We start from the raw sequence: 14,815 nt of genomic DNA on the forward strand, positions 1-14,815 counted from the left end.
ATATTAATCAGCATGAATGTACTGGGAATTTGCATCCACTCATGTTGTTCTTCATATAAAAGAATAGTTCAATTGTTTGTCTCCAGATCTGACCTTGGAAAGCAATCACTTGTATTATGCATTCACCAACAAAACAAACAAAACAGTTCTTCATCTTCTTTATGCCATATCATGTGAGATGGTTTAAAGTTTGACGAGATATATGGTAGATACTATTGTACCAAATATGAATAAAATTCAATATTCACCCTGAAGATAAACCTTAAATCTTACTATGTAAGTTTTAGATTTTATTATAAGTAAAAACACTAATTTAAAAATTATGTGAAAATCTGTTAGCTTAAAAATTTATGCAACACTAATGTTAAAATTAAGGTGGTAGCTCAGATTCCTTTGCTGTTTAATCCTACTCTTGTTTAAAAATCCTGGTTGGATGACAATATCCAGATTGACTGACATTGCTGCCTGTGACAATATCAGGATTGAATGAAATAGCTGCCTATCTTTGAAATGGGTGGTAAATGCAAAGAGGAACAAGATTCTAAGAATACCATTGTGTAAAGGATGTTGCATACCTCATCTTTCTGAGCCCCAGAATTGTCACCCAAACAGTAAAGTTCTAGACACACCTTTAAAATACTTGCAAGGATGTTTTTAAACTGCAGAACTTTATAAAGTTCACAAAAGAAACTGAAGAATGACTGAAAGTATATTCTGAAATAAACTACAGAAGTATACATGTTTTAAAGCATTTCTGTCTGGTTTACTAAAATACTTCAATTGATGAACTAGTTAAACAAGAAAAGTTCTCATTTTTTTCACAAACTATCCCCAACAATACTTAAATCTGTCTTTTTTCATTAAGTGGTGTCACAGATGCCAGATTTTCAGCCACTTCAGTTCTTAGAACAGTCACAATCTAAGGTTAAAGAAGCAGTCTTGTTAACTTTGAAGCTTCAATCTACAGCTCAATTCAAAGCTCTTTTCCTTTTCCTCCCACCCCTACCAACCTCCAGTTCAGGGAGAGCTCAGGTGTCTTGGAAGCTATGTGGGAGAATTCTGGCTTTCAGATACCTAATTCTCCTTCTAAGCTTAGGGTCTGTGATTTGTGCCAGAAGGAAGGGAGAAAAGGAGAAATGTTTGCCCTTAACTGGGTGAAGATGCAATCTTTATTAACTAGGGTATGGATAATCTCTGTGTGATAGTGTCTAAAAGCTCAATCTCTGCTAAGGCTTTTGTGTGTGGGGGGGGGTAGGATTTGCACTCAGGGCTTTGTGCTTCATAGGTAGGCACTCCACCACTTGAGCCACACCTCAAGACCTTTTGCTCTGGTTACTTTGGAGATAGGGTCTTGCTTTTTGCTGGGGCTGGCCTGGACTGTGAGCCACCTATTTGTGCTTCCTGCAGTATGTAGATGAGTTGGCAGGTGCATGGCACCACATTCAGCTTTTCCCATTTAGATTGGGTCTCTTAAAAAAAATTTTTTGCCTGGGCTGTCCGCCAATCACCATCCTCTCAATCTCAGCCTCTCATGTAGCTCTCATCTAGTGGGTGGCATGTACCACCACACCTGTTGAGATGGGGCCTCACAGAGTTTTTTTGCCTGGGCTGGCTTCAGAAAGATGATCCCTCCAATCTCTGCCTCCTCAGTAGCTACAGGTATTTGCCATCAGTGCCTGGCTCCAATGAAGCTTCCTTACAGGGGCTTCTGATTCCCAGTTTCCTGATGATGGTCAGGTGGATCAAGCTTACCTCTTTCATTCCTCTTGTTGTGGTTAACTCTGAAACTGATGAAATGGTTCAACACACCTTCCTTCCCTGGACAATCTCCATTATTCATGCCATGCTAAATCTGAGATTACTGTGCTGCTGTCTTGGCTTCTTTTTCAAATTATCTTTCTTTACTCAGTTCCAAGAGTTCAGCAAGTCCCCTGCCAAGCATTGAACAGAGAAATGCAATCTATTCTTTTAGTGATCCCAATCTTTAGAAGTGATTCTCTTCAAACACGCCCCACTTTAACTGCATATTGGGAAGCGCCCTTGTCCTCAAATATTGTTTCTCCAAAGGCCTCCTAATATTGTTTGACTAAGGGTGGGAAGGAGTGAGTGGTGGTAATGATGGTGGAGATAGGGCTGGTTGTGACACTGCTTGAACATTATGGGGTTATTCAAAGTTAATTTAGGATGTGAAGCACTTAATTTATTTTATTTTCAGCTTTGGGGCATAATCACAATTATAGGATAATGAGAAAACTTACACTCAATATTACAGTATAAATTTATGCACGAAAAAGATTCCGATGTAAATATACTGTTGTTGTGCTACCAAGTGTTAGTTTAATTACCTGCTTAAGGTATTGTAAATCCTTAGTCCTAAAGAACTAGAGATGTATCTGTCTCGTCATGTACAAAATATCTTCTGTGACATATAATGTACATCCCATGTCAGTTATGTATACTAAAGTTGACAGTAGAGAATTCTTAATCTTGATGCACAGGAACCAAAAATTCAGCCTTCTAAGTACATAATCCATCAAATGTGTTAGATAGTTTGTGGCTTTGTTAAATATTAACCAAAATATTCAGTAAAAAAAAAAGAACTAAGGCACTTAAGGACACATTAACATATTAAAAATACCAACCAACTTTGCAATAGTGAAACTTCTTTACTTGGTTTAATTCACAGTATTTCCTATGCTTAGTTTACAGTAGAGTTCTTCTCTCCCCAGTAGTTTATGGAATCAATCTATTGAAGAACTGAGGAACCCAATTTGGGTCCCTTTGCTCCTTTTCTTTCCATCCTTCAGTCTTGTCTTTTTGCTTTTTCTAAGTTTTGTTTCTATAAGGAACTACACAGATTCATACAAATTCATTTTAATTAAAGAAGTCTAAATATGTGTGCTATTTGCTCATTCAAAATAGAAAACTTTTTTTAAAAATAAGATTACTGCTTTTGCAGGAAGAAACTAGATTTTAGGCTAAGGCTACCAAACAGCTCTTCCCTAAGACTTAGTAGTTCTATGTTTTAAGATTTCGTTTTGGGCCCCCCATCAAATATCTTATCAGGGACAGCTGCTGAATTTGTAAGTGATCAATTAACTATCTCTTTAGGTCTCACTATCCAATTTTTCTATACTCACTTACATGGGTTGTTATGGTCTGAGTGTGTTTCCCAAGAGTTCACGTGTTGGAAGCTTAGTTCTCGGTGTGGTGATGATGGGAGGTGGTAGAATCTGAAAGAAGTGGAGCCTAGAAGGAAGCTGTTAGTTCACCAGGAGTGCTGCCCTTGGAAAGGAAAGGATTAACCTAGTTTTTGTGGAATTCCAGTAGTTCCTGCAAAAGTGGGATGTTATAAAAAAGAAGGACTGGCTCCTCTCTGCCCTGTGTCTTGCCACGTGAGCTATTCCATGTACACTCCTTGAGACCACACCACAGCTAGACAAAGGCCAGGCATATGCCATGCTCTTGGACCTGCAGATCAATAAACTTTTCTTCACAAATTACCCAGCCTTGGATATTTTATTATAGCAATGGAAAACAGACTAGTACATGGGTTATTCTTACAAAAACCTGTTTCTTAATTGTAGAATGTTTCATTACAAGGAAAAGAGAAAGCTTGTGAATAATATTCCTCCATGACTACCTTTACTTTTCAAAGGTAGTAGCTACAGCAACTTTTGTAATATAGAAGCTAACATAAACTAACCTTACTCTATGACTGAAGTATGATACATTTTATGCAGATAGCAATTACCTCTGTTCAAGACAGTGTTTTTGAAACACTTTGATTGATTCTATTCACACAGAGTGAGAGACATCTTGTTAAAAAGATAAAGTTGTTTGAGAATTATTGTAAATATTTGGTAGGTATCTTCTTGTAAACAATTTTTTTTTTTTGAGACTGGGTGTCAGTATGTAGCTTAGGTTGGCCTTGAACTCATGATCCTTCTGCCTTAACCTCCTGAGTGCAGGGATAATAGACCTGAATAAATAATGTCTTTAAAAAGCAATGGGACTTTCAGAGCCTGGCATGAAGGAGCATGCCTATAATTCCAGTTGCTTGGGGGCAGAGACAGGAGGATCATGATTTGAGGCCAGTCCAGGCAAAAAGTTAGTGAGACCGCATCAAAAAACAAACTTGGCATGGTGGCACATGCTACTCAGCAGGTTGAGGCCAGCCTGAGTTGAGGTGAGATCCTGTCTGAAAAACACACTAAAGCAAAAAAAAAAAAAAGAAAAAAAAAAAGCTGGGGGTGTGGCTAAAGTGGTAGAACACTTGCTTATTAAGCATGAGGCTCTGAGTTCAATGTGATGACAATGATCCATGATGGAAGCACTGGAGAGTAACAGCATCTTTAATGTTTAGCTCACAATATTAAGTGGCTTTAATATTGCTGTGATTGATTCCAAAGGTGGTGAGAGACAAGAGAGAAATTCAGTACATACTTGAAGGGTAAAATACTGGCTCACAAGTTTAAACTGAAGAGCTACTACATACACATGACATACAAAGAAGTGGGAGAATTATATCTACAATCACATGGTCTGCTCAAGAATGACAACATAGTTTAAGAAAGATATAGCTATCATAAATATACATCTTACATTTATATCTCATACCACATTGTCATTTTTACATACTTATATATCTATCTCTACATATATTATCTAGCTTGGTCTTTTTCTCTGGTTTCTGGCAAAAAGTTCCCAAATCCTTGAGAATTTCCTGGAAGATAGGACAATCTTTTGTTCTAATGAGGTGACTCTTGGTGGGCTTCTGGATAACCCCAGGATGGGATCTGGTTGTAGAGAAACAACCATGTGATAGAGTTGGAACTTTTGGCAACTTTTTCCCACATCTGGGGAGGTAAGTGGGGTTGAAGGCTGAGTTGGTCAAAGGCCAATGATGTAATCAATCATGTTTATGCTGAAGCCTACATAAAAAACTAAAAGGACTGGGTTCAGTTAGCTGAGCACATGGAGGTTTCCAGAGGATGGCACACCTGAAGAGAGTCTGGAATCTCCACGTCTTTTCTCATATCTTGTCTATTCATCTCCTCCATCTGACTGTTCATTTGTAGTATCTTTTATAAGTACATCGTATGTAAATATAAGCACAAGTAAAGTATTTTTCTGAGTTCTGTGATCTTCCCATTGAACCTGAGGAGGGGGTCACGAGAACTGGTTTACAGCCTATCAGTCAGATGGGTAGATGACAGCCTACTACTTGCAAGTAGCATCTGAAATCAGAAGCAATCTTGTGGGACTGGGTCCTCACATGTAGGATCTGATGCTATCTCCAGGTGAATTACAGGACATACAACTGGAGTGTCCTCTCTTGGAGCATTAGATGGAGAACTGATTGTTTGGAATGTAGGAAAACAGACCTCATACATCTGTTGCTAGAGGTGTTGTGTTAAGTGGTGCAAGAGTAGGGAAAAGCAGTTTGATTTTCCCATCTCTTCAGACAAAATGCAATGCCTGGTACATAACTGAGAGTCAATCACATTTGAATAATGAAAGATAAATATTGAGTCAGAACAGAACATTACATTGAGGATTTATCCTATTATTCTCAAAACTGGTTGCATTAAAAGCATTTTTATGTTCACATGTGGTATACAATTCAAAGGGTAGAGAAAATTTACAAAAGTTCAGGAAAAGTGCCATAAAAATAATGTAAAGCTCAAAAACTCAAAACATCAAATGGTGGTTGAAATGTATAGGAATAAGCATTCTGATCATGTTTGATATAGTGTCATTCTAGTCATGGTATTTCACAAAAGTCTGAGAAGTTTCAATAAAGATCCTCAATCAATACAAATTGCTTTTTATAAGTAAGCAATAACCTCAATCTGTATGGAAGATTTAGACCCATAAATTGACCTTAAAAAGGACATATCCAACAGGATATGTCTCCCTTCCCAAAATGATAGCATTAGAGATGCTGCCCATTTACTGCCATAAAGACTTTCATTTAGAATGGTGAATGTGTCAGTTAAAGTACATTATGTCCTAGGTCTTTTAAAAATACTGCTTTTGATTTCATGCTTTCTAGACAATCTAAAAATATGCATAGAAGCTAAGCCTGAGATCTGCTTTTATTAATTCTACTAACTTTGTCCCATAGATCGGGTAGGCAAGCTAAAGGCTTTTATGTCCTTTATATCTGGATTTCAGGTTAGCACTTCAACCTGTTGCTGACTTTTTTTTAAACCTTAGTAAATTAAGGCATTCTGGTAATTTAGTGATATACTTGCCTCTTTTACGGAAGGCTTGTAATGTAACTATTTTGTTTATTTAAATGAAACCAGTATCATCTATGTCTGACCAAAAAATTTCCAATGCCAAGTATGGGAATGAATCTATTTATGTTTAACCACATAATAAAGGGGCTGGGTCTTTTTTGAAATAAACTGCTCTTAAACTATTAACCAAGTTACTTACTTTTGATTTCAAAAACTTCTGTGTCTGTTGTGTACTCAACAAATGTAGTTTTCTGTGCCAGACTTTTAACTTTGCTTTCTGGCAGTATAATGTAAGATGGATGGTTAAAACAAACAATATGTTGGGGTTTCTATTTAACCCTTTAAGAACTGAACTGTTATCTCCTTTCATTGATTTCCCAGTCATGATTTTTGCATGCATACAGAAGTGTGTTGGTCAGATGTAGGTGTATAAGCTCATTTTTAGCTTATTTCTTGTACCTTGCAGTATGCTGTGCACATTTAGTTCTTAAGAGGTTTATTTCACAAACTATGTGCTACAAAGTTTATTAGCACTAGAAACTGAGTAAGCAAGCTTTTATCCTAATTTTGTAGGAAAAATTTGCTCAGCTGTTCCATCTATGAAAAACCAGTGTGAACAATTTTCAAGTATAAATAAAATGGAAAGCCAAATATGTGAAATTCTTAGGTAAAACATAAAAGTAGTTCCTGAGACCAATTATAGAACAAACTCAGTTGGAGTACAGAATTTTTAGATTGCTTCTTCCAAGCCCAAGATTTTCTTGGGATTACATATACTTCATAATCATCACCTCATTTCATTTATATCTAATGCATTTTTGCTGTGAGCATAAGTTCCTCAATTTAAAAACAGGCTAATATTTAGCATTTTAATGATTATCACTAAGGTCATTACTATTTAAGGGGCACAGATAATTCTTTCACTGAACTGCTGTGTACATACAAGTTATTTTCATTATTGTTTTAGCATTTAACCTTTCTTAACATTTTTTTTTCATTTTCAGTGAAATACATTAGCTGATTATATGTGAGTTTTAAATTGATTTATTGTTTATATAGCTGTCAGAAAACTTTGGGGAGCAGGTAATTTTACTTTTATTGGCAGTACTGGGGATTAAACCTTGGGCCTGAGATTGTAAGTATGAAGTACTGCACTATCCTTAATATTACTTTTTTTTTTAAATGAAAGATACCTTATACATAAGATAGACTAAGTACGGTTTTTTGATTGAGAAAACATCTTAAATGTTTTTAAACATTCAACAAAGGTGAATTAAGAAAGAGTAAAAAATCTTTTGTTGAGTCTTCTGCATGATGTGGGGAAATATTATATTGCATGAAATTGATTCAAATGGGTAAAAACTTCCATTAATTTTGAGATAATTTGTAGATAACTATTTTGGCAAGATAAGAGCGATGTTAGGTGATAAAAGTGCATACGATATCTAATTGCAAACTAGTCTAAGAAGCACCCCCCAATTTGGTGCTAAATAAACCTTGGAAATGGATTGAGTAGCAGTAATTTATTTAAAAACATCCATTATCAACTTTCTGCCTGGCATTTACAACACTTCAAAATCTTGCTACCAGCACCTTCTGATTCTAGTTACTGGCTCATGCTCATTTCTGCCTTCATGTGTATTACAGGCTAAACTGTGTACCTTCCCCCCAATTCATATGTTGAAGTCCTAATCCTCAGTATCTCAGAATGTGACTATATTTGAAGACATAGCTTGTAAAGATGTAATTAAGGTAAAATGAGGCCCCATGTACGAGCCATAATCCACAATAACTGATGTCCTTTCAAGAGTTAGGACACAGTCAAGCACAGAGGGAAAACCACATGAAGATACCTGAAAGAGACAGCCATTTACTAGCCAGAAAGAGGTCCTCAGAAGAAACCAAAAATGCTGACACCTTGATGCTTCAGAACTATGAGGAATAAATTTGTTTCTGAAGTTATCTACTCTGGATTTGTATGGGAGTCCCAGCAAAAGTGTCTTATTCTTTTAAATTGGCCATTTGGTGAAGCTATCCCTGACACAAAAGCTTTGTCTCAACTTCTCTCTTCTGAACTAGTAGAGAATTTATAATCTTTAACTCAGATTTTATTATTTTTCTACTACACAGAAGTAGAAAATGCTATTGCTACTTCCTAATTATATTTTTTCTAATTGAATCAGTTTACTTCATGGAAAGGAGTTCCCACTTTAATCCTGTGTTAAAACATTATAAAGATTTTATATGGTGGATAAATCTTCTAATACCTGCTCAACAGAAACTAGGCAGTTTGAAAGACTACAGGGCACTGAAACAACCAGAACGACTGATCTAAGAAAAAAAAAAAAACTTTTTCAAAAGTTCAGATGAAGGATTATGGAGGGTATGATAAAGAGACTGGCTGTAGGAATGTAAACGTAAGGATGAATGCTAGATATATTTAGAAGGCAAAATATGCAGGAATTGGTGCTTACCTGTGAGTGTAGGGAAGAAAAATGAGGGATAGAGTTTTAGGTTGGCAACTGAGTTTGTGGTGCTACTTCCTAGAATTATCCACTAATTTCTTTAAAGAGAAGGGTAGCCTTTTAATTGGTATTAGGAAAAAAACCTTTATGAAGATGTAAAAACCATGGATTTATATTAAAAACTTTTTCCTTTGTAATTCACCATGTATCACTTCAATAGTTAAATTTCCTCTACTTTTTCCCCCCCCCCCCCCCATGGAACTGGGGCTTGAACTTGAGGCCTCATGCTTGCTAGGCAGGCATTCTACCCCTTGAGCCACTCCACCAGCCCTCTCTACATTGTTTTTAATGGCTGAATGGATACTGCTTATTCTAGTTAACCAATAAACAGTGCAGTAAAGAACATTCTTGTAATCAAATTGTTACACACACCCTTATTTCCTTATGATACATTTCTAGAAGAGGAACTGCTGGGTCAAATGCACATGCTCAAGGCTTTTGATACATATTGCCAAAGTTCACTCTAAAAATACACTGCAGTTTATATTCTGCAGAGTAAGAAGCTCTTTCTCTGAACCTCTGAATTATCAAGAAATAATCATTTGTTAAAATGTCACCTAAAGACTAATGTGTAACACATTTTGTCACTCATAGGCTGGGCTTACTATTAAATTTTTAATATTACCATTCAAAACTTAAGATTCTTACGTATATTTTAGTTAGTTATTTAAATTTGTGGGACTGGGGTTTGAAGTCAGGGCTTTGTGCTTGCAAATCAGGCATTCTACTGCTTGAGCCACACCTCCAGTCCATTTTGCTCTAGGTATTTTGGAGGTGGGGTCTTGCAAACTATTTGCCTGGACTGGCCTAAAATCTCCATCCACCTGAATGTCGGCCTCCCAAGTAGCTAGGATTACAGATGCAAGCCACTGGTGCCCAGCTTTTAGGTATATTTCAGATGAAGAAACTGAAGTCCATTAAATTACAAAATAAACCAGAGTACTAGTGAGTTTCTCTTTCAAATACACCTCAATGCTCTTTTTTTGGCTAGTGTGCTTCACCAATTAACTTTTCCTCTCTTCATTTCTGTAATAATCTTTCAGGTTTTCCAAAAAGAGAGAATACATCTTCACGATCAAGGGCTGGAAGTAAATTAAGGAATGGTTTAAATACAGTCCATCTATTGGCCTTAACAAAGTTCTATATATAAGTCAAACTAATAAATGAGAATGATAATAATGTTACTATATACATATAGTGTTCCACTTTTATCATTTCAACTTATGGCTTCAAACCATTGATAGCTGCATTAAGGCGCTCAGTAATACATATTGTGATGTACACATATTTGTGTGTGTATGTATTATATACGTGTGTATCACATGTACACAGAGGCACATACAATAATTTTAACACACTACCTTACGACAGTAAATGTTAACACGAGAGGGAGAGAAAACAGAAGGAACTGTTGAGGGAAGTGGGGAACAAAGGGAGGGAAAGGCATATAGAACTGTGTTGCTCCTCCTTGAATTTTCCTGAAGTAAAAACCACAGTGAAGCAGAATGTTTAATGAAATGAATAACTAGAGAAGACATTTTTTCCAGCCACACTACACCATTTGGAATTTAAACAAAATTACTCATCTGTGGATATATCAAAACTCATCTGTAGATATACACATCAAAAACAGGACGTTACCGTTTATTTTACAGAATGCCTATTTTTCTCGCCTTTGGTTTTTTATGCTAAATTTAAATTGAACCATAGTGATGTTGGGCGGGGGAGGGGGGGAGGAAGAAAAGTTGATTGTAGAAAAGAAACAACAAAGAAAACAAAAACTTTATTCAAATTAATTGTACGTTACATTAATAAACTATCACTTAAATAACGTTCACATTACGCAACCACACAACTTCACAACACTTATGCAGAGCCTGTAAGTCTAAAAGCTCTAGTAATCCTAAAAAATGAAATTTAGGGATATATAACGGAACAAAGGGAGATTAGCGTGTTGCAAAGAAAAGAGTGACAACTATTTTTTTTTTAGGAAAGATTTCACTGCTTGAAGTTGTCACCAAAGCCATTAGAATTTCAAATGGCCCAGCAGGTCACTCAAGCTTGCAAGGGGCCTGGGGAGTGAGAACTGAAGAAAAGCACTACCAACTTAATTCGGCAACAGTGATCTAAAAACCATGCTCCTATTACTTCCCCCACTAAGTTTAAAAACAAACAAAAGACAACGAAAGGGAAGGGGGAGCGGCAGAGGGAACTCACTTCTTGGAAGGGCGGTGGCGGGCCCGCGGTTGGTCTCTACCAGCGCTGGCACCGGCACGGGAGGTGCGGGGCTGCGGAAGGAGAGAAGAGCAGTCAATTACATTGCCTCCAGGAAGTGGAATTCCTCCCGAGGGCTCGGCTCCGAGGGGACGAGCAGAGGCGGGTGTCCAACACCAACGTTAACATGCTCGGCGTCCCCCAGGTGGGCGGACCGACGCTACCTCACCAGTCCCCGCCCCCGGACACCGTGGCCCCCCGCGGACCCAACGCCCGAGTCCCGGACCAAGCGGCCCATTCCCAGGAAGACAGCAGCAGCAGGAGAAACCCCGCGCTCTCTAACGGCTGTAGAGGACCGACGAGCCTCCCAGAGTCGGTGGGAGACACAGTGGAGCCGCCGAGAGGGCGCCAGGAGAGTGTAGCGCCTCTTCCCACCCGCCCACAAGCACTCAGGAAGCGGTGTACCCACCCTCTACCCGGTTCGTTCCGCAATCGCCGCTCCCCACCTTCCACCGCTGCCGCCTTGAGAGAAGCCGGCGCGACGGGGGTCACGGCGGAGGTCAGAGGGTAAAGGTCTTGCTCCCAGCAGCCTCCGCGGTGGATACGTCGCCATCTTGGATCCGCGGGACAAGAAAATTCATGCGGTGAGTTTTTGGCAAATTTTCGGAAGTCTGGTAGCGGGGCACGCGGCGGGGGCGGCAGATTTGGGGCCCCCGCAAGGCGGGGGAATGCCTCGGGGCCGGGCCGATCGCGCCCGGGGTCCGCGGGTAGCGTCCCGGCCCGCCGCTTCCCGTTGCTTTTGTCTCGGCTCCAATCGAGAGAGGGAGAGCGGAGCGGGCGGGGGGGGGGGTGGCGGCGGTGGAGGGAGGGAGGGGGTGTGTATGGGGGTGGTGGTGGACGGGACGTAAAGCGTCGCTGTACTTGGGCCGCTGCAGCGGCAGCTTCAGATTATGGGCCCGGTCCCGTCCGCGAGCAGTGGTGCTTTCCCCGGACCCCGCTCCCCCGGGCTCCCGCCAGCGCGGAGGAGCCGCTGCCGCCGCGCTGCTTCCTGGGGTAGGAGAGAAGGCAGCAGTGGCGGTATCCGAGGAGTCCGGGCCCGTTTTGGTCGGCTCTGCCACCTTTTCGGCAGCAGCCGGTCCATTGGTTCTTAACATTTCTCTCAATACACGCGCATCATCTGCCACTTGTGTGTGTTTTTGTTTGTGTGTGGAAGTGTAAGATGGGAACATTTTGGCTGACTGGCTAACGGGCCTCAGGAGCCTTGAGGCCCTGGGATATCGAAGGCCATGCAAGGTGGAGGGAGGAGTGCAACTGTGGTGCCACCTTTCGCGGAGAGTGAGGCTTCCTTGATGTAGTAGAGACTGAGTCCGGATGGTCCTGGGGCGGCGGAGGAACCCCAGACGCTTCTGTCTGTGAAGTTGCCAGCCCTAGGTTTCTACTTCCGCCGGGGCCTCTCCACCGCTGCTGTCTGAGGTCTTAAAAGTTTACGGAAGAAATGACTCGGGTTAAGAGAGGCCCCCGTAGTTCTTAGTTGAGGTGCTGCTGTCTGTCCAGGAGAACGCTGCTAACTCTTGGTAACTGTTGTACTTAGCGAGAGTGAATTGAAGCTTTCTTTCCTAAAAGCGTTTCTAAGGTTTTTAGAATTTGCATTTACTCTAGGCCCTCTGGGTGAGGTATTATCACCACAAAAAGTCGTACATACGGGTACCCCTGTCTCGGAAGGAGCCTAAACATCAACTTCCTTCGAATTCTAGAGACATCTTCACTTTGCAATATCCGGAAGATTAAGTGTAACATGTTTTGATTTCATTTTCATAAAACTCTTCTTGGTCAGATAATCCTACTCCTTATCTGGACAGTTATTAATAAAGTACGCTGTTATGTGCCCTTAGTTTCTTGGCAAAATAGGAGAAAGTACTGTACTAAGTTAATCAAATTAGTTCACAAGGGAGGCCTTACCTGATTTTAATGTTCAGAGTTGAACACATTTCCTGTCATACTTCATAGGGATTTTTGGAGTTCAGGAATCATAAATGCAACTTCCAATTTGCCTTTTTGAATGGAGATAGTGAAGTATTGAGTGGAGTTGGATAGAAATTTTGAAGTTTCTGTTTACATCCCAGGGTTATGTTGAATTTGGGAATGCTTGATAGATTTGACATCATTTCTTTCCTAAATGTGAATACATTTTTTTTGGCAATTTTGGAAGGCAACTTTATCCCAGGTTTAAGGATTAAGAGTCCTGCTGCAGATTCAAACCCCAGTGCTGCCAAAAAAGAATCAGATCGTGTTGCACTGAAATGTTTCTTAATGGGGCAGGATCCTTAGAAGGAGTGTGTGTTACACTCCTGTGTAGTCTTTAGATTTAATCTTAAATCTAAAGAAAAAGAAGTGGCTATACACTGAGAAAAGACAAAGTTCCTTCAACTCTGTTCACTTTTCTTGATTGGCAAGATAATCATTTAATTTTAAAAAGATACTTTCTCTTTTCTGAAGGCTTGAATTGGAGCGATTTTGTGAATATTTTGCATTTTAGACAGGAAATAAATATATTTCACATTTTTTACATCCTGATGAATACGTTATCAGTACAAATAAGCTAATGTAGACTCATTTGTTGGCAGACTTCTTTTCTAATTATACAGTGTAGCGAAATCTGCAACTTAATCTGATGTTAGAGAAAGAATTGCCTGCTGGTCTAAACAACGAATAAACACAGCCTTTAAAATTTTTCAGTTTCTATAACTCTTTAAATTTATATAGTGGGAAAATGAGGGCAAAATTCACGGATGTGAGTGTTTTGTTCCCCCGTTATCTGAGAAGTACCTGATCTTGAAGATAAAATATAACTCTGATATATCTCCCTAAATTTTTGTCATGTTTATATGTATATATATATATATATATATATATATATATATATACACACACATACATGTATAAATATATATTATTTTTCAGAGGTGCTGTACAGTTAAACCTGAAAATTCTCTTTGCTGAAAAGTAAAATACTTAAGATTTCATTGAAAGTGCTTCAATTTAGTTCTTGTTTGTATTGCTTTAGTAGATGCTGATACTAAAAGTACCTATACTTCTAAAGGATATTTGGAATTTTTCACACTCCATGGGAAGTTAGAGTTTTTTCCTTTTTAGTAACAAATGTGCTTCATAGGATTTTCTGAAAATGTACAGACACAAAAAATGTGTGCATACGTACATAGGAAATAACAAGTAGACACTAATAAACTAGGAAAAACTAGTTTGCAATATTTTGCTCTTTAAAAGTGATGTTAAATGATAATAGCGTTATCAATTAAAATTTTATAACTGTAGAAATTTCATTCTGTTATTACCACATATTTACAGCAAACTGTAAGTCCCTTCTGCTTGCTTGAATAGGGCTTAGAGAAAACTTATGTGAATAGTGATAGTGTTAGGAAAAGCTACTACTAAATACTTATGATTTTGTTATCTGAACCTGTAGTGGATTTTGTAACACAAAGCAGCAAAAGAAACCAAGGCAACAGGTAGGGCAGTTTTAGTGCAGAGTTAATCTGAGTTATACTGTAATGTTTAAATGGAATTGAATACAATATTGATCAAGGGATCTAGTGTTATAATAAAGAGTCATTCTGGCTGTTGATTCAGGTGACTGACAATTCTCCCTGACCAAGGATGATTTCTACCTGAGATACATAAAGGAATTGAATTTCATTGTGAATACCACTAGCTATTTTGAGAAAATCTGTGCTGAAATCGATAATGGCTATAGAAAGTTTGCCTTTGAAGTAGAAAGGAAATTAAGGATTTAAGTTTCTACATTTATTT

At 38.8% G+C, this 14,815-nt stretch overlaps 2 protein-coding genes across 19 annotated transcripts in view; one reads left to right on the forward strand and one right to left on the reverse strand.

Moving 5' to 3' along the window:
* The window catches only part of LOC141425797 (uncharacterized), a 239,909-nt gene extending 228,309 nt beyond the window's left edge, over positions 1-11,600 (reverse strand). For 8 of the 14 annotated variants that reach the window (XR_012450903.1, XM_074083905.1, XM_074083909.1 and 5 more), the window contains exons 1-2: positions 11,494-11,600; positions 10,991-11,061 (exon numbers count right to left, since the gene is read on the reverse strand). Coding sequence is in view for 7 of the 14 variants with exons in the window: in XM_074083905.1 (XP_073940006.1) it covers positions 10,991-11,061; positions 11,494-11,600 (178 nt within the window). In the remaining 7 variants the exon portion in view is untranslated. Of the gene's footprint in view, positions 1-10,990; positions 11,062-11,456 lie in introns of all 14 variants that reach the window. The other 6 variants (XM_074083902.1, XM_074083900.1, XM_074083901.1 and 3 more) reach the window with 4 other exon arrangements.
* The window catches only part of Cnot2 (CCR4-NOT transcription complex subunit 2), an 87,121-nt gene continuing 83,810 nt past the window's right edge, over positions 11,505-14,815 (forward strand). For 2 of the 5 annotated variants that reach the window (XM_074083892.1, XM_074083898.1), the window contains exon 1: positions 11,577-11,631. In XM_074083892.1, the coding sequence (XP_073939993.1) occupies positions 11,627-11,631 (5 nt within the window). In that variant the 5' untranslated portion in view covers positions 11,577-11,626. Of the gene's footprint in view, positions 11,632-14,815 lie in introns of all 5 variants that reach the window. The other 3 variants (XM_074083894.1, XM_074083897.1, XM_074083896.1) reach the window with 3 other exon arrangements.

Source organism: Castor canadensis, chromosome 8 (assembly GCF_047511655.1).
Source record: "Castor canadensis chromosome 8, mCasCan1.hap1v2, whole genome shotgun sequence".
Lineage (NCBI taxonomy): Eukaryota > Metazoa > Chordata > Mammalia > Rodentia > Castoridae > Castor > Castor canadensis.